The sequence below is a fragment of the Parasteatoda tepidariorum genome, chromosome 8 (genome assembly GCF_982258835.1).
Source record: "Parasteatoda tepidariorum strain Cologne lab strain chromosome 8, Ptep-v5.0, whole genome shotgun sequence".
In the NCBI taxonomy this organism is placed as follows: domain Eukaryota; kingdom Metazoa; phylum Arthropoda; class Arachnida; order Araneae; family Theridiidae; genus Parasteatoda; species Parasteatoda tepidariorum.
In genome coordinates, this window is record NC_141762.1 from 101,640,986 (window position 1) to 101,657,221 (window position 16,236).

The 16,236-nt window shown below is 28.7% G+C and overlaps 1 protein-coding gene across 1 annotated transcript in view; it reads right to left on the reverse strand.

Annotated features, from left to right (window-relative positions):
* Positions 1–1,353: 1,353 nt before the first annotated feature.
* Positions 1,354–16,236, reverse strand: part of LOC107438043 (mitochondrial import receptor subunit TOM40 homolog 1) — a 25,788-nt gene continuing 10,905 nt past the window's right edge. The window contains exons 2-7 of the mRNA XM_016050203.3: positions 15,725–15,882; positions 12,603–12,701; positions 10,193–10,430; positions 6,859–6,941; positions 3,976–4,072; positions 1,354–1,784 (exon numbers count right to left, since the gene is read on the reverse strand). Coding sequence (XP_015905689.2) covers positions 1,645–1,784; positions 3,976–4,072; positions 6,859–6,941; positions 10,193–10,430; positions 12,603–12,701; positions 15,725–15,882 — 815 coding nt within the window. The 3' untranslated portion in view covers positions 1,354–1,644. The remainder of the gene's footprint in view (positions 1,785–3,975; positions 4,073–6,858; positions 6,942–10,192; positions 10,431–12,602; positions 12,702–15,724; positions 15,883–16,236) is intronic.

A 16,236-nucleotide genomic window follows, 5' to 3' on the forward strand; every position in this document is an offset into this window, starting at 1 on the left:
CAAAAATATCGAGAAAAGATGGAAAATAATAAAGAAAAATTATTAAAATAAAACTATTTCTAAAAAATACTAAATTTCTTTTATTTATCTAAAATAAAAACTTAATTAAAAATCTGGAAAACAAAAGAAAAGATTTTATCTCTTCATCAGCTCACACGTTTATATCCGCAAAATGGAGTGCTTTCTAATATTGTATAAATATAGCCAAAGCAAAATATATCAATACATTAGTGTGAGCAGTACAATAAATAAAAAATTAGGTATTACAAAACATTTTACTTGAGTTAATTTGCCGATGCAATATAACAAATATAATTTTAATATAACGACATGTTAAACCCATTGGGACTCTGATCTAGAGACCCCCCCCCAATTCTAGATCAGGCTCTACATGTGCATATAAATGTGGGATTTTCAAATCCAGCGACATTACGAAGGGCTCCGCTAGTAAAAAATCCTTGATGAACTGGGAGTTTCCATGAATTTTTAGTATTCATCACTGAAAAGCATGACTTTCCATGACAAATTTTAATCAGGGTAAAAATCCATGACTCTCCAAATGTGAAAAAACACTGTCGTTTTCAATAAAAAATGGTATGCAATTTACATAGCAGAATACAAAATAGCTTTAACTTTATTCAGGGTTTCTGCTACATTTCAGATTTCAAAATCCATAACTATTCATGACTAAATCCAAGAATTTTAGCCAATTTACTATTTTCTCTGATAAAAACACAACAATAAATTTAAAAAAAGCATTATAATAACATTAATTGAAATGATAGGTATAACCAAAGTATTTATTTGCTGCATTTTCATATATTTATATATCTTCATGTGATATTCCTTCTTTCAGTTTTTGAAAGAACGCCATAATTTTTAAAGAACATGATAAAAACGTTTTATATTTTAATAAAATATGACTGTGAGTTTGACCGAATATCTGATTTTGTTACAAATTCTGATATTCGGAACACCGTGAAATTAGGGGGGAGGGGGACAAATTCTATTTCAAGAATTAGATTTTTCAACGACCTAAATCCATGATTTTTTTTTAAACTCCTTCAAATCATGACATTTCATGCCAAATTTCGTTTAACATCAAAATCTATGACTTTCCAGGTGCGCACGTTTATTTTTAAAACATCACCTCTCGCAGTTTTAAAGCTAAGTAGCATTTTTAAAAATATCTTCTCAAAAAAAAAAAAACTTCAAAATTCTAAATATAATAACTTGGACCCTAGACTAAAATTTCATACTACAATAAATATTGTATTTCAAATGGCAGAAACACTAAGTGAAAATGCATTCTTATACGAGAGTGCATAAAACCTGAAAACAAAGAGCAAGAAATCAAAAACTAACAGTTTATTGGAATCTTCCTTTTTCAACACAAATACAGACATTCATTTTGATTCACTTTTTGTACAGATTTATTTATTAATTATACTAGTCTTTTCAACAACAAAAAACTATGTAAGCAGATGAAAACTTAAATGTACAAATTCATCAAAACAAATGCAAAATTTTCATGTAATGATTTGCAATTGCACTACTATTGTCCACTTATGCTTCATGTGTTAAATGACATTGATTGTCCATTCAACACTGTAAGAAAGTTGTTAATTAATGTTCTATAATTAATTATCCTATGATGAGACCGATTCCAAATTTGTGCTGCACATTAGTGTGGTTAATCATTCCACTCAGAGCCAGCGTGAAAGGTAACGGATGAAGTTTTTTTTCTAAAACAGCTCCAACATTCCAGGTGGTATCAACCATGCCTACATAAAAAATAAAAAAAACAATAGTCAATGTACAGAATACATTTACAGAGTACATTTACGAAAAAACTATTTCATACACTCAACTAGCATCACCTGCATAGTTGCCAACATGGGTAGGAAAAAATTCAGCAGATTTTACGGAATAATATAAAGTTCATGATAATTGTTGCATAATGTACTAAATATTTTACGCATAGGGAATTTTTGTAGTCATCATAAGAGAAACATTGCAATATTTTCCAGTTATGATTGACATTAAACATATTTGGAATGTTATGTATTATTTATACTCATAATTTTAAATATTAAAAGGCATTTAATTCATCAAAGATAGTTAAAAGGATTTTTTTTAAAATTAATTTAAAAAGAGAGTTCTGAATAAAATATATATTGAACATTTAATAAAAAAAGAAATTTTGAACTGATTTCGACAAACGAGGTTCGCTTCATTATGTATTAGTAATACTTAGGTATTTAAATATTCAAGCTAGCAATAATCTGTACAAACATTCTATCTCAATAGGGATTTTTTTTAGGAAGCTTCCACAAGTGTAGGGAATTTTCCAAAGTGTGGAAAAAACCAGGAGAATTCTAATTAAACCAGTAGACCGGGAGAAACTGGCAAAATCCAGTAAAGCTGGCAGTTATGCACCTCCATTGATGGGCACTAATACAAGTCTTGTCAAGAAAACGTAAATTTTCAAACATTATTTAAAAAAGTTCTTTTTTTTTAATTTTTGAACATTTGTATTTAATAAAGATAGGAAAATTAAAAACACAAATTAGCAGGGTTGCCACTAAAATTTGGAGAAAAAAAACTCCCTGTGTTTTCCCTGTACATAATATATATACACAATATATTAAGAGGAAAAACACTCTAACACTGTGATATTGTATGAGCTGTATTCGAATGACTATACTAGTCATTATTGCTGGAAAATCTTAAAGAAAAAAGGAACAGCTGAACATACTTATAACAAGTAAGGCTAAAGTAAATGAAATAGTTTAATATACTGAAACATCCGCTTTAAATATCTCATAAATTGCCCTTTGAGTGGTTACTTTTTATTAAAAAACCTATAATTTCCCAGTTTCTAAAGAAAAATTCAAAATTTCATGCATTTTTTCTGTTATCTTAGGTAATTTTTGAAATCATTAAGAAGCGGCACATCAGGATTGATATAAAAGCAACCAAGATATGCAGCAACATGTAGACAAATAGCCGTCGACTAGTAAGATTAGAACAGGGGTCAGACTCCAGAAATAGTTTTTAAGAAATGGGCATTTTCAATTCTGAATTGATTGTCACAGTAGGAGCGATAGGCAAGGGGGCACTCCTAATAATCTTCCAAAATGTCAGAATTTTTTAATGCTCTTGCTAGTTTATATAATACTATACTTATTTTAATGCTTTGATTTTAACATTTATACACAGTACAAAATCCTGTACATGGGTGCCCGTTTACCATAAACAACAATTTTCCAGATACTTCTTAACAATCAAAGTAAATAAATCTCTTTCTATTATTCCAGAAAAAAAAAAAAAAAACAATTCTGAAGAGCTTTTGATCAAATTTAAGGTTAGTGTAACTAAAATTAAACTTTAAATAATTTAAGTGAATCTCATCATTTCACATTTTTTAAATTATATATAGCAAGATTCTTTAATATCAACGATGTTATAATTTTGACTTTAAAACATAAGACTCTTTGACATTTTTAAGAGTTGATTCATACATGCTTTAAAGAAGTGGTAACGGTCAGGACACGAAACTCTGAAGCATTTTAAATTAATTCACAACCATTCAGATGACTATATTTAAAACCACTCAAATACTTTTTTCTTTATCTTCAGGAAATAACACAATGGGCTGACCTGATGCCCAGTCTGGCTGGCTTGAACCCTTTCTCCAAAGGTTGCACCTATTGTGAACCTTCGGAGCGAGCGATGATTGCCAACCGATTGATCCAATTTTTTTCTAAATGACACCAAAAAATAATGATATACCAAAACTGATTTGATAGTTTTAAGTAATTGATAACGATCTAAGTCATTTTTCATCAACATTCCTTTGATCTTTGTAGATCAATCAAATTTCTCATTTTTTCATTGATCTATTGCCTACTTGAATTAAGGTTTCATAAAATATGAAAGAGCAAGAAAGGAAAAAAAAAAAAGAATACTTACCTCTAAAAACCATGTTGGCTTTAGGCAAATCAACTTGATAGCCGATTGTACAAACACTTTCTCCCAGCCGCAGGTTTGTTTCTGCCTCAATCCCAACCTAGAACAATTAAAAACTGCCATTAAAGCCCAGAAGCAAATGTAATAAAAAGCTTTTTTCAAATCATTTCTTTAGAGCAGTGTTTCCCAAACTTATGACTTATGTGTACCCTTTCTAAATTTTTCGTAATGCTGTGTACCACTAATAAAAAAAATTAATTTATTTTTTACTACAAAAAAATTGCACAAAAGTCAAAATCACAATTGGCTGTTGACACCACTAATTAACTAACTGTTAATTCTGAAAAAAAAAATAGTCAATAGAAAAATGCGCAATCGTAAATTTTCATGGCTGGCTTTGTTTTTAAATAATATTTTTTTTGAAATTTTCATTTATTGCGAGACAATTCACATAAGAACGCGTACCCCAGTTAAACTGTTCCTGTACCTCTGGGGGTACGCGTACCACACTTTGGGAAACACTGCTTTACAGAACAATATAGGGCAATAAAAACTAAAAAATTATAGTATTTTAAATACTATGATTTGGCACAACAGTCATGTGACACTATTACCAAGCTACCAACCTTGCACAGACTTTTCTAGCTCTGAAACCAATAGGAATATTACACTAGAGTGTAGATTTTTAAAAATATTTAATTGCACATTAAAAAAATTCAGGCTACAATAACTTTAATGTGCACTCATGTATTAAACAATTAATGTGCCACAGATATCTAATTGTTAAGATATAAAACTTTATAAAAAGGTTGGTATTAAAACTTACACAGTAGCACACAAAATTTTCTATGACAAAATTGAGGTTTGTCTGCTGCAACCACCAGAGAATAGATATTTACATTTTAAATTTATAATGTACAAATATGTGTGTAAATATTTTCGTCCAAAATGAGTGGTTTCAAAAAGTTAAATCGGAGAATTTCTTCAAAAAATTTCTGATACACACATGTTAAATTATATTCAAAAAATACAAAAAAATTAAATAAAAAAGAGCAACATACATGATTATTTTTGTATTTGAATAAATATTTTCTTGGATGCAAAACCTGAGAAAATTTTTTTTTTTTGCACCGTTGGTATGATAAATTTCACAGAAACGAAGAAATTAGGTTTTTATTAATGAGAAAAGTATTTTAAACCCATATAGATTTTTTACGGAAATCGTCTGCAAAAAAATGATAACTAATATATTTTAGTTCATGGGCCACAAAAAAAGGCTTCACGGGCCGGATGCGACCCCCAGTTGGAAACCACAGTCTTAGGGAAAAGGAGCATCAGAAGGAAATATTTAATAAAAAGAGCTTAAACTACATAAAAATAAAACTATAAGCATGAAGATGTAGAAATCAAAACTTGACACGACCTCAATCTCAAGTTTATAATTAAGAGAAGGACAAATAATAAAAAAAAGATATACACTATAATATTTCAAAGGAAAATATTTCTTTTTCAATAAAGAGTTAATTTTACTTTTATGGGTTAACTTAAAATCCAATTACAACCAACATAACAATCAGACAACAGAGTTATCTTTTCACCGTATATAATATATTTTATAAAGGAAAATACCACTGATCTATTTTAGTCTATCTTTTTTCACCTGATCCCTTTTCAGGGTTGCCACCCAAATTTGGGAAAAAATTCAATGTGTTTTCCCTGTACATATTAAGCACAATATACTGAGAGGAAACACAATTATTGTGCTCTTGTGTGAGCTATATTCAGCATATCTGCTGCATTTTAGATTTTCAAATCCATGACTAATTTCAAGAATTTTTCAATACTTTCCGAGGTTACTATTTTCTTCGATAAAAACACAACAATGAATTTAAAAAAGCATTATAATAACATTAATTGAAATAATAGGCACAACCAAAACTGTTCTGCATCTTCATAGTTACTGATTTTTAACTTTAAAAAAAAAAAAGATTAAAGATGGAGTTGAAGCAATAAAATAGAAAAAAATACAAAAGCAAAATAACTAAATACATTCAAATATATGCAGTTATTTAAATCTGTTTTACTTCTTAAAAATAAGTGTAATATAAAAAGCCGGAACTAGAATTTTAAATTGATAAAATAAAAATAATAATAAATAGATAAAAAAAAGTTTGAAATCATAGAAGTTTAAAAGATAATTTGATCTAGAAATGGTGCTCCTTCTTTCATTTTTTGAAAGAACATCATAATTTTTAAAGAACAGGATAAAACAATTTATATTTTAGTAAAATATAACTGTGAGTGGGGATTTCGTTACAAATTCAGATATTCTGAACATTGGAACATTGTGATAATGCGAGGGGGGTAAATTCCATTTTAAAAAATAGATTTTTAGGCAACTTAAATCCACGACTTTCGAGGTGTGCAGATACCCTATATATTGGGCTAACTATATTAGTTTTAATAGCTGGAAAAACTTAGAGAAAAAAAAAGAACAGCTGAACATACTTAAATAATGTCACAGTAAATTAAACAGTTTAGTATAGTTAAAATATTCATAAATATCCCATAAGTTGCACCTTGAATGGTCTCTATTTTTTAAAAGACGAAAATAAGAAACAAAATCCCTGTATTTCCCTAAACATCCCCTTATGTATCACTGTTTGTATAGAAAAACACAAAATTCCCTGTTATTTTAGGTGATATTTAAATTCCCAGTATTTTCCTGTTCTCGATGTTGAGTGGCAACCCTACTTTTTAAACTAAACTTTCTAAAAACTAATCTCTCAGAGTCTACTAAAACAGATTTTAATTTTTTTTTGCCTCCACACAATGCTCTTGATATCTTATAAAACAATTCATAACACCCTGAAATGAATAAGTTACCTGTATATTTTCGTTGTGTTTTCGCCAAAAGCAGGCATGAATAGAAGCAGCTCCCACAGATCCACTTACGGTATAGTTAGCACCTGAAAATGATAACACAAGTTAAATATTATTACTACACATACACAATTTTTTGCTTATTTATATTAATATGGAAAAAAAAACCCAGTTAATTTTATGAAATACCATAATAACCATAACGTAATGTTTGAAATATTTTACACAGGATGCGTAGCCAAATTTTACAACAAAAAATAAGCATATTTTAAGTACTAGGAAAATATTTTAAAACCATTTAAGAAAAAAAATTATAATTAAAATATGAGTGCTAATTAAAAAAAATTCCTTCCAATGGGCTAAAATTCTTTATAATTATATAAATACATTAACAAAATGATTACCCACAACTTTACACGATCATGGTAAAATAATTAGTTTCTGACAAAAAACTCTTTTCTTGATTATATTAGCCACCATAAAAAAAAATTTATGCACAATTTTAAATATATTTAATATTGCTTGGCTCATTCTATTTTTTAAAATAATAATTACTTTATTTAATTATGTTAAAAAATAAATTTTAATTAAAAGATATAATTAGTTTAAGTATTATTTAGAAAAGTAAATGAAAGATTTAAATAAAAGTTATTTATAAAAGCTTATTCAACAAAACATTAACAAGATTAATATTATTGATCATACTGAATTTATAAAGAATTAAGAAAACTTCAATAAATTCATATTACTAATATAAAATAATGAATGGCCACTATTAAATTTTTATTACAATTTGTTACTTGCCTAAGTATTTCTTTTATGAAATGATTTTTTAAAAAACTTTTAATAATTTTGAAACATAAATAATGAGTACCTAAGTTAAACATGTTTGTCAGGCGTTAATTATTATATGATCTCTACACTCATAATATTTCACAAAACTGAGATTATTGAATTTTTTTATACCAGGTATTTTTAAATCAAATCATTAAAAGATGATTTTTTTTGGAATGACAAATCTGAAAAATATAAGATTTTTTATGGCATTTATAATAGAGAAAGCCTTTCACTTCACACTTTTTTTAAAAAATCTTGCCTGTAAATATTATTGAGTTTCTTAATAAAAGAACCAAAGAATACTGATTATCTTAGAAGTAATCATAAAATAATAAATATAAAAGGCAATAAGTTAAAAAAAAAAATTTATGCAATTAATGGATGCAGGTAAAATATTCTAACATTAAATTCTCAATTATTTCTTTCTTTATTATTATTCTCAATTATTTCATCTCAATTATTTCTTTCTTTATTAAATTAAATGAATAAAAGGGAAAGGGCAATTTTGTGACGATGGAGCTTTGTAATTGTAGACTACTCTGAACCCAATGAAAATAAGTAATTAGTGAATGTTCAAATTCCAGGTTGCCGATCACTGGTCTAGTAGTTACTGAACTACGGGGTGAGTGGTTGTGGGTTTGAATCCCACCATAGGCATGGATGTAATTTTCTCCCTCTGTTTTATGCTCTTTCTTTTGTGGAATTGTGTGAATGTAACCAACCCTGTAAATGGCTAAAAACAAAAAGTAGCAACTTTAAGCACATTTTAAAAAGGCTATGCACCCTGTATGCTACATACAGGGAATTTCACAGATTTTTGTAGACAATATAATATATTAACTATGCCACAGTAATAAGTAAAAACTGATCTTAATATTTTTGACTTAAGATCAGCATTAAATGTTTTTATTATATTTTTAAATTCATAATTTTAAATTGAAAAACATTGATTCTATTTTAAACAAATATATATTCTTTAATGAATAGGGAATTCTGATTAGTTTGAAATGTTTAACAAATAAAAGCTATAAACTAATAACAAAGCATGAAGCTTAATTCAAAGATTTAGCAACAATATTCAAGAAAGTAATAAACCAAGTGAAGAAAAAATAAAATTTGTCAAGAAACTTTCCCAATAATAGGAAAATTTCATAAAATATCTAAAAATCTGATTTAATCTAAAAGGTAATTATTTCATTAAACCAGGAGAAACTAACATAAATGAATTTTTTTCTTCTATAATTCTCGTTCACACAGATTATTTAACAAAACATATGACAAGCTTATTATAAACAATAACAAACCTTGATTCAATGTTTTTAATAGAGACAAAGTTTTAACAATGCAGCAAAAGATGAAAAACGAAATTTATTAAAATACATAAAAATAACATCAATAAGTTCAATTGCAAAGATCTCCAAGATATGTAAAAAACACAAATTATGTTATTAATTGAGCACTGTGCAGCATCTTACTCTTTATTAACAGAGAGAAAAATTTTGCTGAAGTTTTTTGTTAAATTGCATTTTAAAAAAGCTCCTTTTTCAATAACAATTTCTTTAATAATTGATAATTCTTTTTTCATTTGTTTTATTTATGCATAGAAACGCTTTTTAGAAACGATATATTACATGCACGTAGTATTTTAAATAAAATATATATTTAAAAAATAATAATTTTGTAAGTAACTGTAAAATATTATTAAATGAAAATTATTTAAAACTGAAATTTTACAGTTGGTCTAAGCCCACCAAAAGAAACTTCTTTGGCAGTGAGAATTAAAATATTTAAGAACTGATGTTTTGGAGCATTTAAATTGTAAGTCTGAATGTACACAGAGTACCAATTCTGGTAATACGTAAGCCACTGTAGCAGGTAAAAAGTAATTCAAATGTACAAACTTTCTTTCCAAAAGAAGGTCTTAAATCAAAAAAAATTAAGGTAGAAACTGTACCCATATGGTTGCTTTGTAAATTCTAGTAAGGGGTTAAATACAAAATAAAAATATTGAGTGACAAAAGCAACATTACATCAGAACAGGTATGCAAAACATTTTTTCGATAGCAGGCCGATAATCTTAAAATTGTAAGGTCTATTTAGATTCTTAACTGAAAGTAAAGTAACACACACACACACACATATATAGAAATATATATACAATGTAATGCGTAAAATTTGCAAGCAATAAATTTTCATTGCAAGCACTGAACTCAAGGAAATAAATAAAGTTTGAAAAACAAAATGGTTCACAGGTTAATGATTCAATAAATGCAAGTTCTGACTTGCAATAAAATAATAAGTCAACAAAAGAGCATGGTGACTAATTTAAGATATAATAAAATAACAAAATTTAACTTTCTAATACAGCATTTTATTTAATTTAATTTAATAATTAAAATAAACACTTAAAAATTTTTCAGGGTTAATTTGTACCAAATTGAGGGCCATAGTTTGTGCATTTTGACAATGTTTCCTTTAAATAAATGATCAAAAGCCTTACCAGTGTACCTTCCAGCTAGAGACATCAGAGCTATTTCTCCACCCGGTACTTGAGGGCCGTACTGGTAGGCCATCTCAGTTCCAACTGCTATAGAAGGCGTCACATTCTGAAGATATTGCAAAACTGCCACACCAGAGTGATTCAGGATGTCTACATTTGCAAAAGTTGCAGACGCAGTATAATTACTCCCCCTGTAATCAGTCGTTACTTGGGTGCCTACAAATTTATTGTCTTGAACCTAAAGAGATAAAAACGTCTTTTAAGATCAAAAGTGAAGCTGATTTGTATCAGAGTAGGTGTTTCTCCCAGAATAAACGGACAAAGCAAGAAGTAACTAAAATTGACCATTTCAATTTTTCAGTAAATATTATTAGAATAGTTTAGATTTAAACAAACAAAATTAAATATTACACAAAATAAAAAGCTCAGTACATTTATAATTTATTTCTTGAAAACAAAAATAGATTCTTTAAATTTAATGCCACTTCCTAACTTTGGAGTTGCCACTCAAATCTGGAGGGGAAAAAACATTCCTGTACATATATTACACAATATATTAAGATAAAACACAAACCCTTTGCTTTAGTGTGAGCTATAGTGGGCTAACTATACTAGTTTTAACTGTTGGAAAAATGTAAGAGGAAAAAAAAAGGAACAGCTGAACATACTAAAATAATGTTATAGTAAATGAAGTAGTTTATAGCAGGAATATCATCCTTAAATATCCCATACATTAAGCATTGAGTGGTCATTGTTATTTAAAATACAAAACTAAATTCCCAGTTTGTAAAGAAAAGAAAAAATTCAAAATTCTCTGCATTTTCCGAGCTTTCCCTATTCTTCCAATGGAGTGGCAATCCTGTTTTCAAAAACTGATGCTATATTAAAACAAATTATTGTTAACCATTTTATAACATAAACTTTGAAAAAAGCTATTAAGAGCCAAAGCTAGCGCTATGGAAACAACTACTCTTTACTGCTTCCCTTCAAGCTTTTAATTGAAACTTTATTAATATCTCAATAAATATAAACTATATTTTACATTAATTTTCACAAAAAAATATTTAAAAACAAAAAATTATTAAACAAAAAATATTTAAACTTTATAATAACGACCTGCATAATGAGAAAATTAAGACTTTTTTTTCTTTCTGTTCTTCTTCTTTGAACACAATCCCTAAAAATTTTTTTTAAATATAATTGCAGAAAATGTTCATAAGTAAGTCATTTTCAATACCTGTCAAAAGCTGATTCAAAAAATTAATTACAAGCAGTTGATGCTGACATGCCTCTTAGCTTGTCCTGATATAGGAGCTTAGGAATTATTCTTGGATAAACAAATTTTACTATTGTCAGGATTGCCACTCGAATCCGGAGGGAAAAAATCCCCTGTGTTTTCCCTGTACATATTATACACAATACATATCAGGATGCACAGTCAAATTATTCAACAAAAAATAAGCACCTTTTATGCACTTTTCAAGCACTCAAATAATATTTTTAAGCACTTTAAAAAATATCATAATTAGGCAGGGTTGGAAAGTTTTTGACAATTGACAGTTTTATCTGGTTTTAAATTAAACGTCATGTCAAAAAAAAAAATCTTTTAGCATTGTTTTTGAAAACAGAAAATTGTTTTTCCATTTAAATCGAATTGTGTTTTCATACGCTACGAACTGATGACGTGCCGAAATAGATTGGGGTTGAATTAATTGTGAAAACATTGAATACAACAATGTGAACAGTGTCTTTCTGCATCATTCGTAGTGAAAATCAACATGGTAAAGGAAAAATCTCAATTTGGAAAAGGGAAAATAAAGCACTTTTCAAAAACAACCAATGAAAAAGAAGTTTTAAAAGTGCTACACACCCTGTATATCAAGAGAAAAAACACAGTCATGTGCTCTTGTATGAGCTGTATCGGGCTAATTATACTAGTTATAATAGCTGGAAAAACTTAATGAAGAAAGAAACAGCTGAACATACACTTAAAACATATAATGCTGTAGAAAATTAAATAGTTTAATATAGCTGAAATATCTTTAAATATCCCCTAGATTGCATTTGGAGAGGTTACCATTTTTTAAAAGAGGAAAATAAACACAAGTCCCCGTTATTTTAGGTGAAATCCCCGTATTTTCCAAGTTTTCCCTATTCTTCCCGTGAATCGGCAACCTTGATTACATGCAAAATTTTTTCAATTCTATTAAAAAGTTATCGAGATATGGCAAAATATGTAAAAAGTAATTTGTAAAATATGTTAAATGTCATTTTTTAATTGTATAATAACAGAGAGAAAATTTGAATCAACAATAAGGTAACTTTCAAATAAAATTTTACAAAATGCACATACAAATCACAAACTTATCAGTTACAAGCAATTTTTTATACAAAAATATACTTTAATTACCTGAGCTGCAAATTTTCCTCTTATATTTTTGTACTGATGAAAAATATTAGCATTTAGGTTGCCATTAGGATCTATGTCTCCTAATAAAATTGGGTATGCCTGAAATAAAAACACAAACTTGAGTTCACTGATAAAAGTAAATTACAGTTGAATTTATTTATCACAGAGTAGAGAGAAGTCGATATAACATCTCATATGAGCTGATGACAGTGAAGCCGACAAAGCAGAAACATTTGCTATGCACTTAGTATAATGAAAAATTTATAAAAAATATTGACTGAGTAAAATTTTTTCAATATCAAATATTTATTTATAGTTTGCGTATGTAAAGAACTCTCTCAACCATTCGCGTGGAACAGTGGCAGTGACTATGGTAATGAGGGTTAACTATCCTAAAAAGGAGTGTTGGGTCATCATTTAACAGCTTTTGGCTCGAGTCGGTGAGAGAAAAGGAATGGTGAAGAAAGAAGCTCCCCTCTTTGAAATGCACTATTTCTTGTTTCTATAGCAGCAGATGGCCTCAAACTTTGTGACAAGGGGAGTTCTCACTACAGACAAACTATATATAACTCTTCTTGTTTTGAATATCTCTGCATTGTCTATCAATACATATAATGAATGTGAAATTAATTGCTGGGTAAAAAGATTAAATTTCATATTTTAAATGGGGACCTAATCTTAGTAAAAAAGGAACTAGAAATATGGAAGTTCTCGGTTCAGTTTCCAAAGCCTAAAATCAATGCAACTGTGACAAAAAGGAAAATTACTATTTTGTGAAGTATTTTTATAGCCTGCCCATCAAGTAGATGTTATTGCACAGGAGAAATCTTTCAAGGCAAATTCTTTTCAATTATGTAAATAATTTAAAGTATAGAAAAAGTAAGATAAATGTTGAGTAAGCCATGGAGTTTTAAATGCTCAATTTTTTTCTTCAAAATATCCAAGTGTTTACAAATTATGGGAGGATTATTGCCCTAATTTTAATGTTTTGATAGATAAAAAATATTTCTTTGGCATTTGAAACGTCATGGATACTTAAAATCCCTTTTCTCTAAAGTTTAAAATACTAGTGGAGGTGAAACAGGATTTGCCATAAAAAGTCTTTCTAGTAGTATCATCTCAAGGACAAAAAATAGAAAAATATTAATTTTTTTTTAGAGAATCTTAATATTTTTCTAATTGTTGAGATCTGTCTGTGATTCGTCATTAAGTATTTCTAGCAGTATCATCTCAAAGACAAAAAGAAAAGAAAAATATTAAGAAAGCTGCTGAGATTCTTAACATTTTTTGAATTGTTGAAATCTGTCTTTTAGGGGTGATTGTCACACAAAGTGAAAAACCCTGAAAATTTTTTGTGCAAAAAATCAATATCAAGATATCAATTTATATACCATACATGTTTCTAATTTAACATAATTTTTTTAAAATAATACTTATAATTAAATTACCCACTAATGATGAATATCCAGGGTTCATACATCCGATCAGATGAAGAAATACAAGGAGTCCAAAATTTAAAAATAACTCGACAGTTTTTTTTTTAAATTAAAAAGCGGTTATCATAGAGAACTTGCAAAAATGTATATTTTGCATAGGATTTGTTTTTCTAGCCCTTTTGAAATAAACGTTCACTTTGTCAAACTTCATCAAGAAAACTAAATAAAGTTATCACTTTTACACATAAATAAATTTTTCAGTTTCAAATATTGTAATAAATCTTGTTAAAGTACAGATGTTAAAGATTAACATAAAAACCTACCAATCTTACATTTTTAAATTTGAATGCATAAGAAAATCTAAGGCATTTTACACAAAAAAAAAATTTCACAATAAATCATTAAGTTTGCTTGTAATATGCAAAATTAGAATTATTTGCTGTTATTTTTTTTCCTTCTAACTCTTGCAGTTCAAATTTTTTTTTTCCCTTTAAAGTTTTTCTTAAACTATTAAACTAAGCGGCGCGACAGCCCTAGAGGGCCAAGGCCTACTGTGCCCATCTCAGTTTTCTTGACCTTGTGCTCTGGGGTGCAGAAGCAGATGTTCCGGTCAGGGGGTCAGCCGAACCTCCAGTGTTTAGTCCCCAAGCATGCTTGGTACTCATTTATCAACCCACTGAAGGGATGAAAGGCTGAGTCAACCTTGCCCGGCCCGAGGATCGAACCACTTAAACTATTATAGCTAAGTCATATCATTTTGTTTCCCTGCTTGGACAGCAAATTCATCAGCGGACTTAGTAGGTTCATCTATGCAAGGCAATAATCTACGGAGTTTCTAAGGACTAATTTGGAAATCTAAGTAGTTCTAAGTACTCCTTGGAGACTTTTTTTATTTCCAAGGAGTATAAGGAGTCTGTATGAACCCTGTGAATATCACACCTTTATAGTAACTAATCTTAGTTCTTACAGGAATTGCGTTGTTGGATTCTTTAAATCTGGTGAATATATTATTTTAGAATTGTGTGAATATGAATCACGGTGTACGATTTTTAAACCATGTCAATATGAATTGCAATGTGTATCTCTTAAATTAGATAAATACGAAAATTGATGTTTTATATTTAAACCGTGTGAATATGAATCACAATATTAGCGGATTCCAGAGCAGTTCTAAATATTCAAAATGATGAAAATCAGTTAAACCAAAATAATCAATTGGTGTATTTCTGCATTTTGGCAGGAGAATAACACGTATGTAACAACCTTGTTAGCCCGAATTAGTGAAAGTTTCAAAATTTGGAATTTAGATTGAGGAATTACACAAAAATTTTGTCGGATTATAACTTCTCTATTAGCAAAAGTATGAGAACAAATGGTCTAGAGAAACGCGAAATTTCCCGATATTCCCAGATAAATCACATTCCTTGCTCTTAATTTTTTCACCCGGAAGGATAATGCAAAAAACCCGGAATTGCAGGATATCTCCGAAATACAATCACCCCTGGTCTTTCTAGTAGTATCATCTCAAGGACAAAAAATAGAAAAATATTAAGAAATCTTTTGACATTTTTAATATTTTTCTAATTGTTGAGATTTGCCTGTCATTAGTCATAAAGTCTTTCTAGTGGTATCACTTTAAGGACAAAAAGTACAAAAATATTAAAAAATCTTTAATGATAGGCATACTTCTACAGGACTGATCTGATTAGTTCCGACATAAGTTGCACCAAATCTGTACCCAGGATTGGGAGACGTCATATTCAAAGTGTGGCTGATCTGGAAATGGTTACTCAAAGCTTTTGTCACCATGAATTTTGAACCATCAAAAACAGTAGGAAAAACATCTATAAAAAGAGAAATCATTTAACAACAAATGACAGTTGTTGAATATTAGAAAAACAGTGTACATTGAGATTATTTTTAATATATATAATATCCCTGCAATAATGAAAAAGACACTTTTAGTTTCGTCGTTACATATAAAATTGCGATCACTGGTTACCCATTGGCCAAATGATTCTTTCTTCTGGAGTGACTCCAATAAACGCCAAAACATTTCAAATCATGGGTTGCAAAATTTGTGTTTTCCTCGGATGTTTGTCCTCGATTGATGTTTGAAATGAAAATTGATTGATTGATGATGAAAATTGATGTTTGTCCTCGGATTGGTTTTCAAATCCTGGTTCTATCTGTGTTTC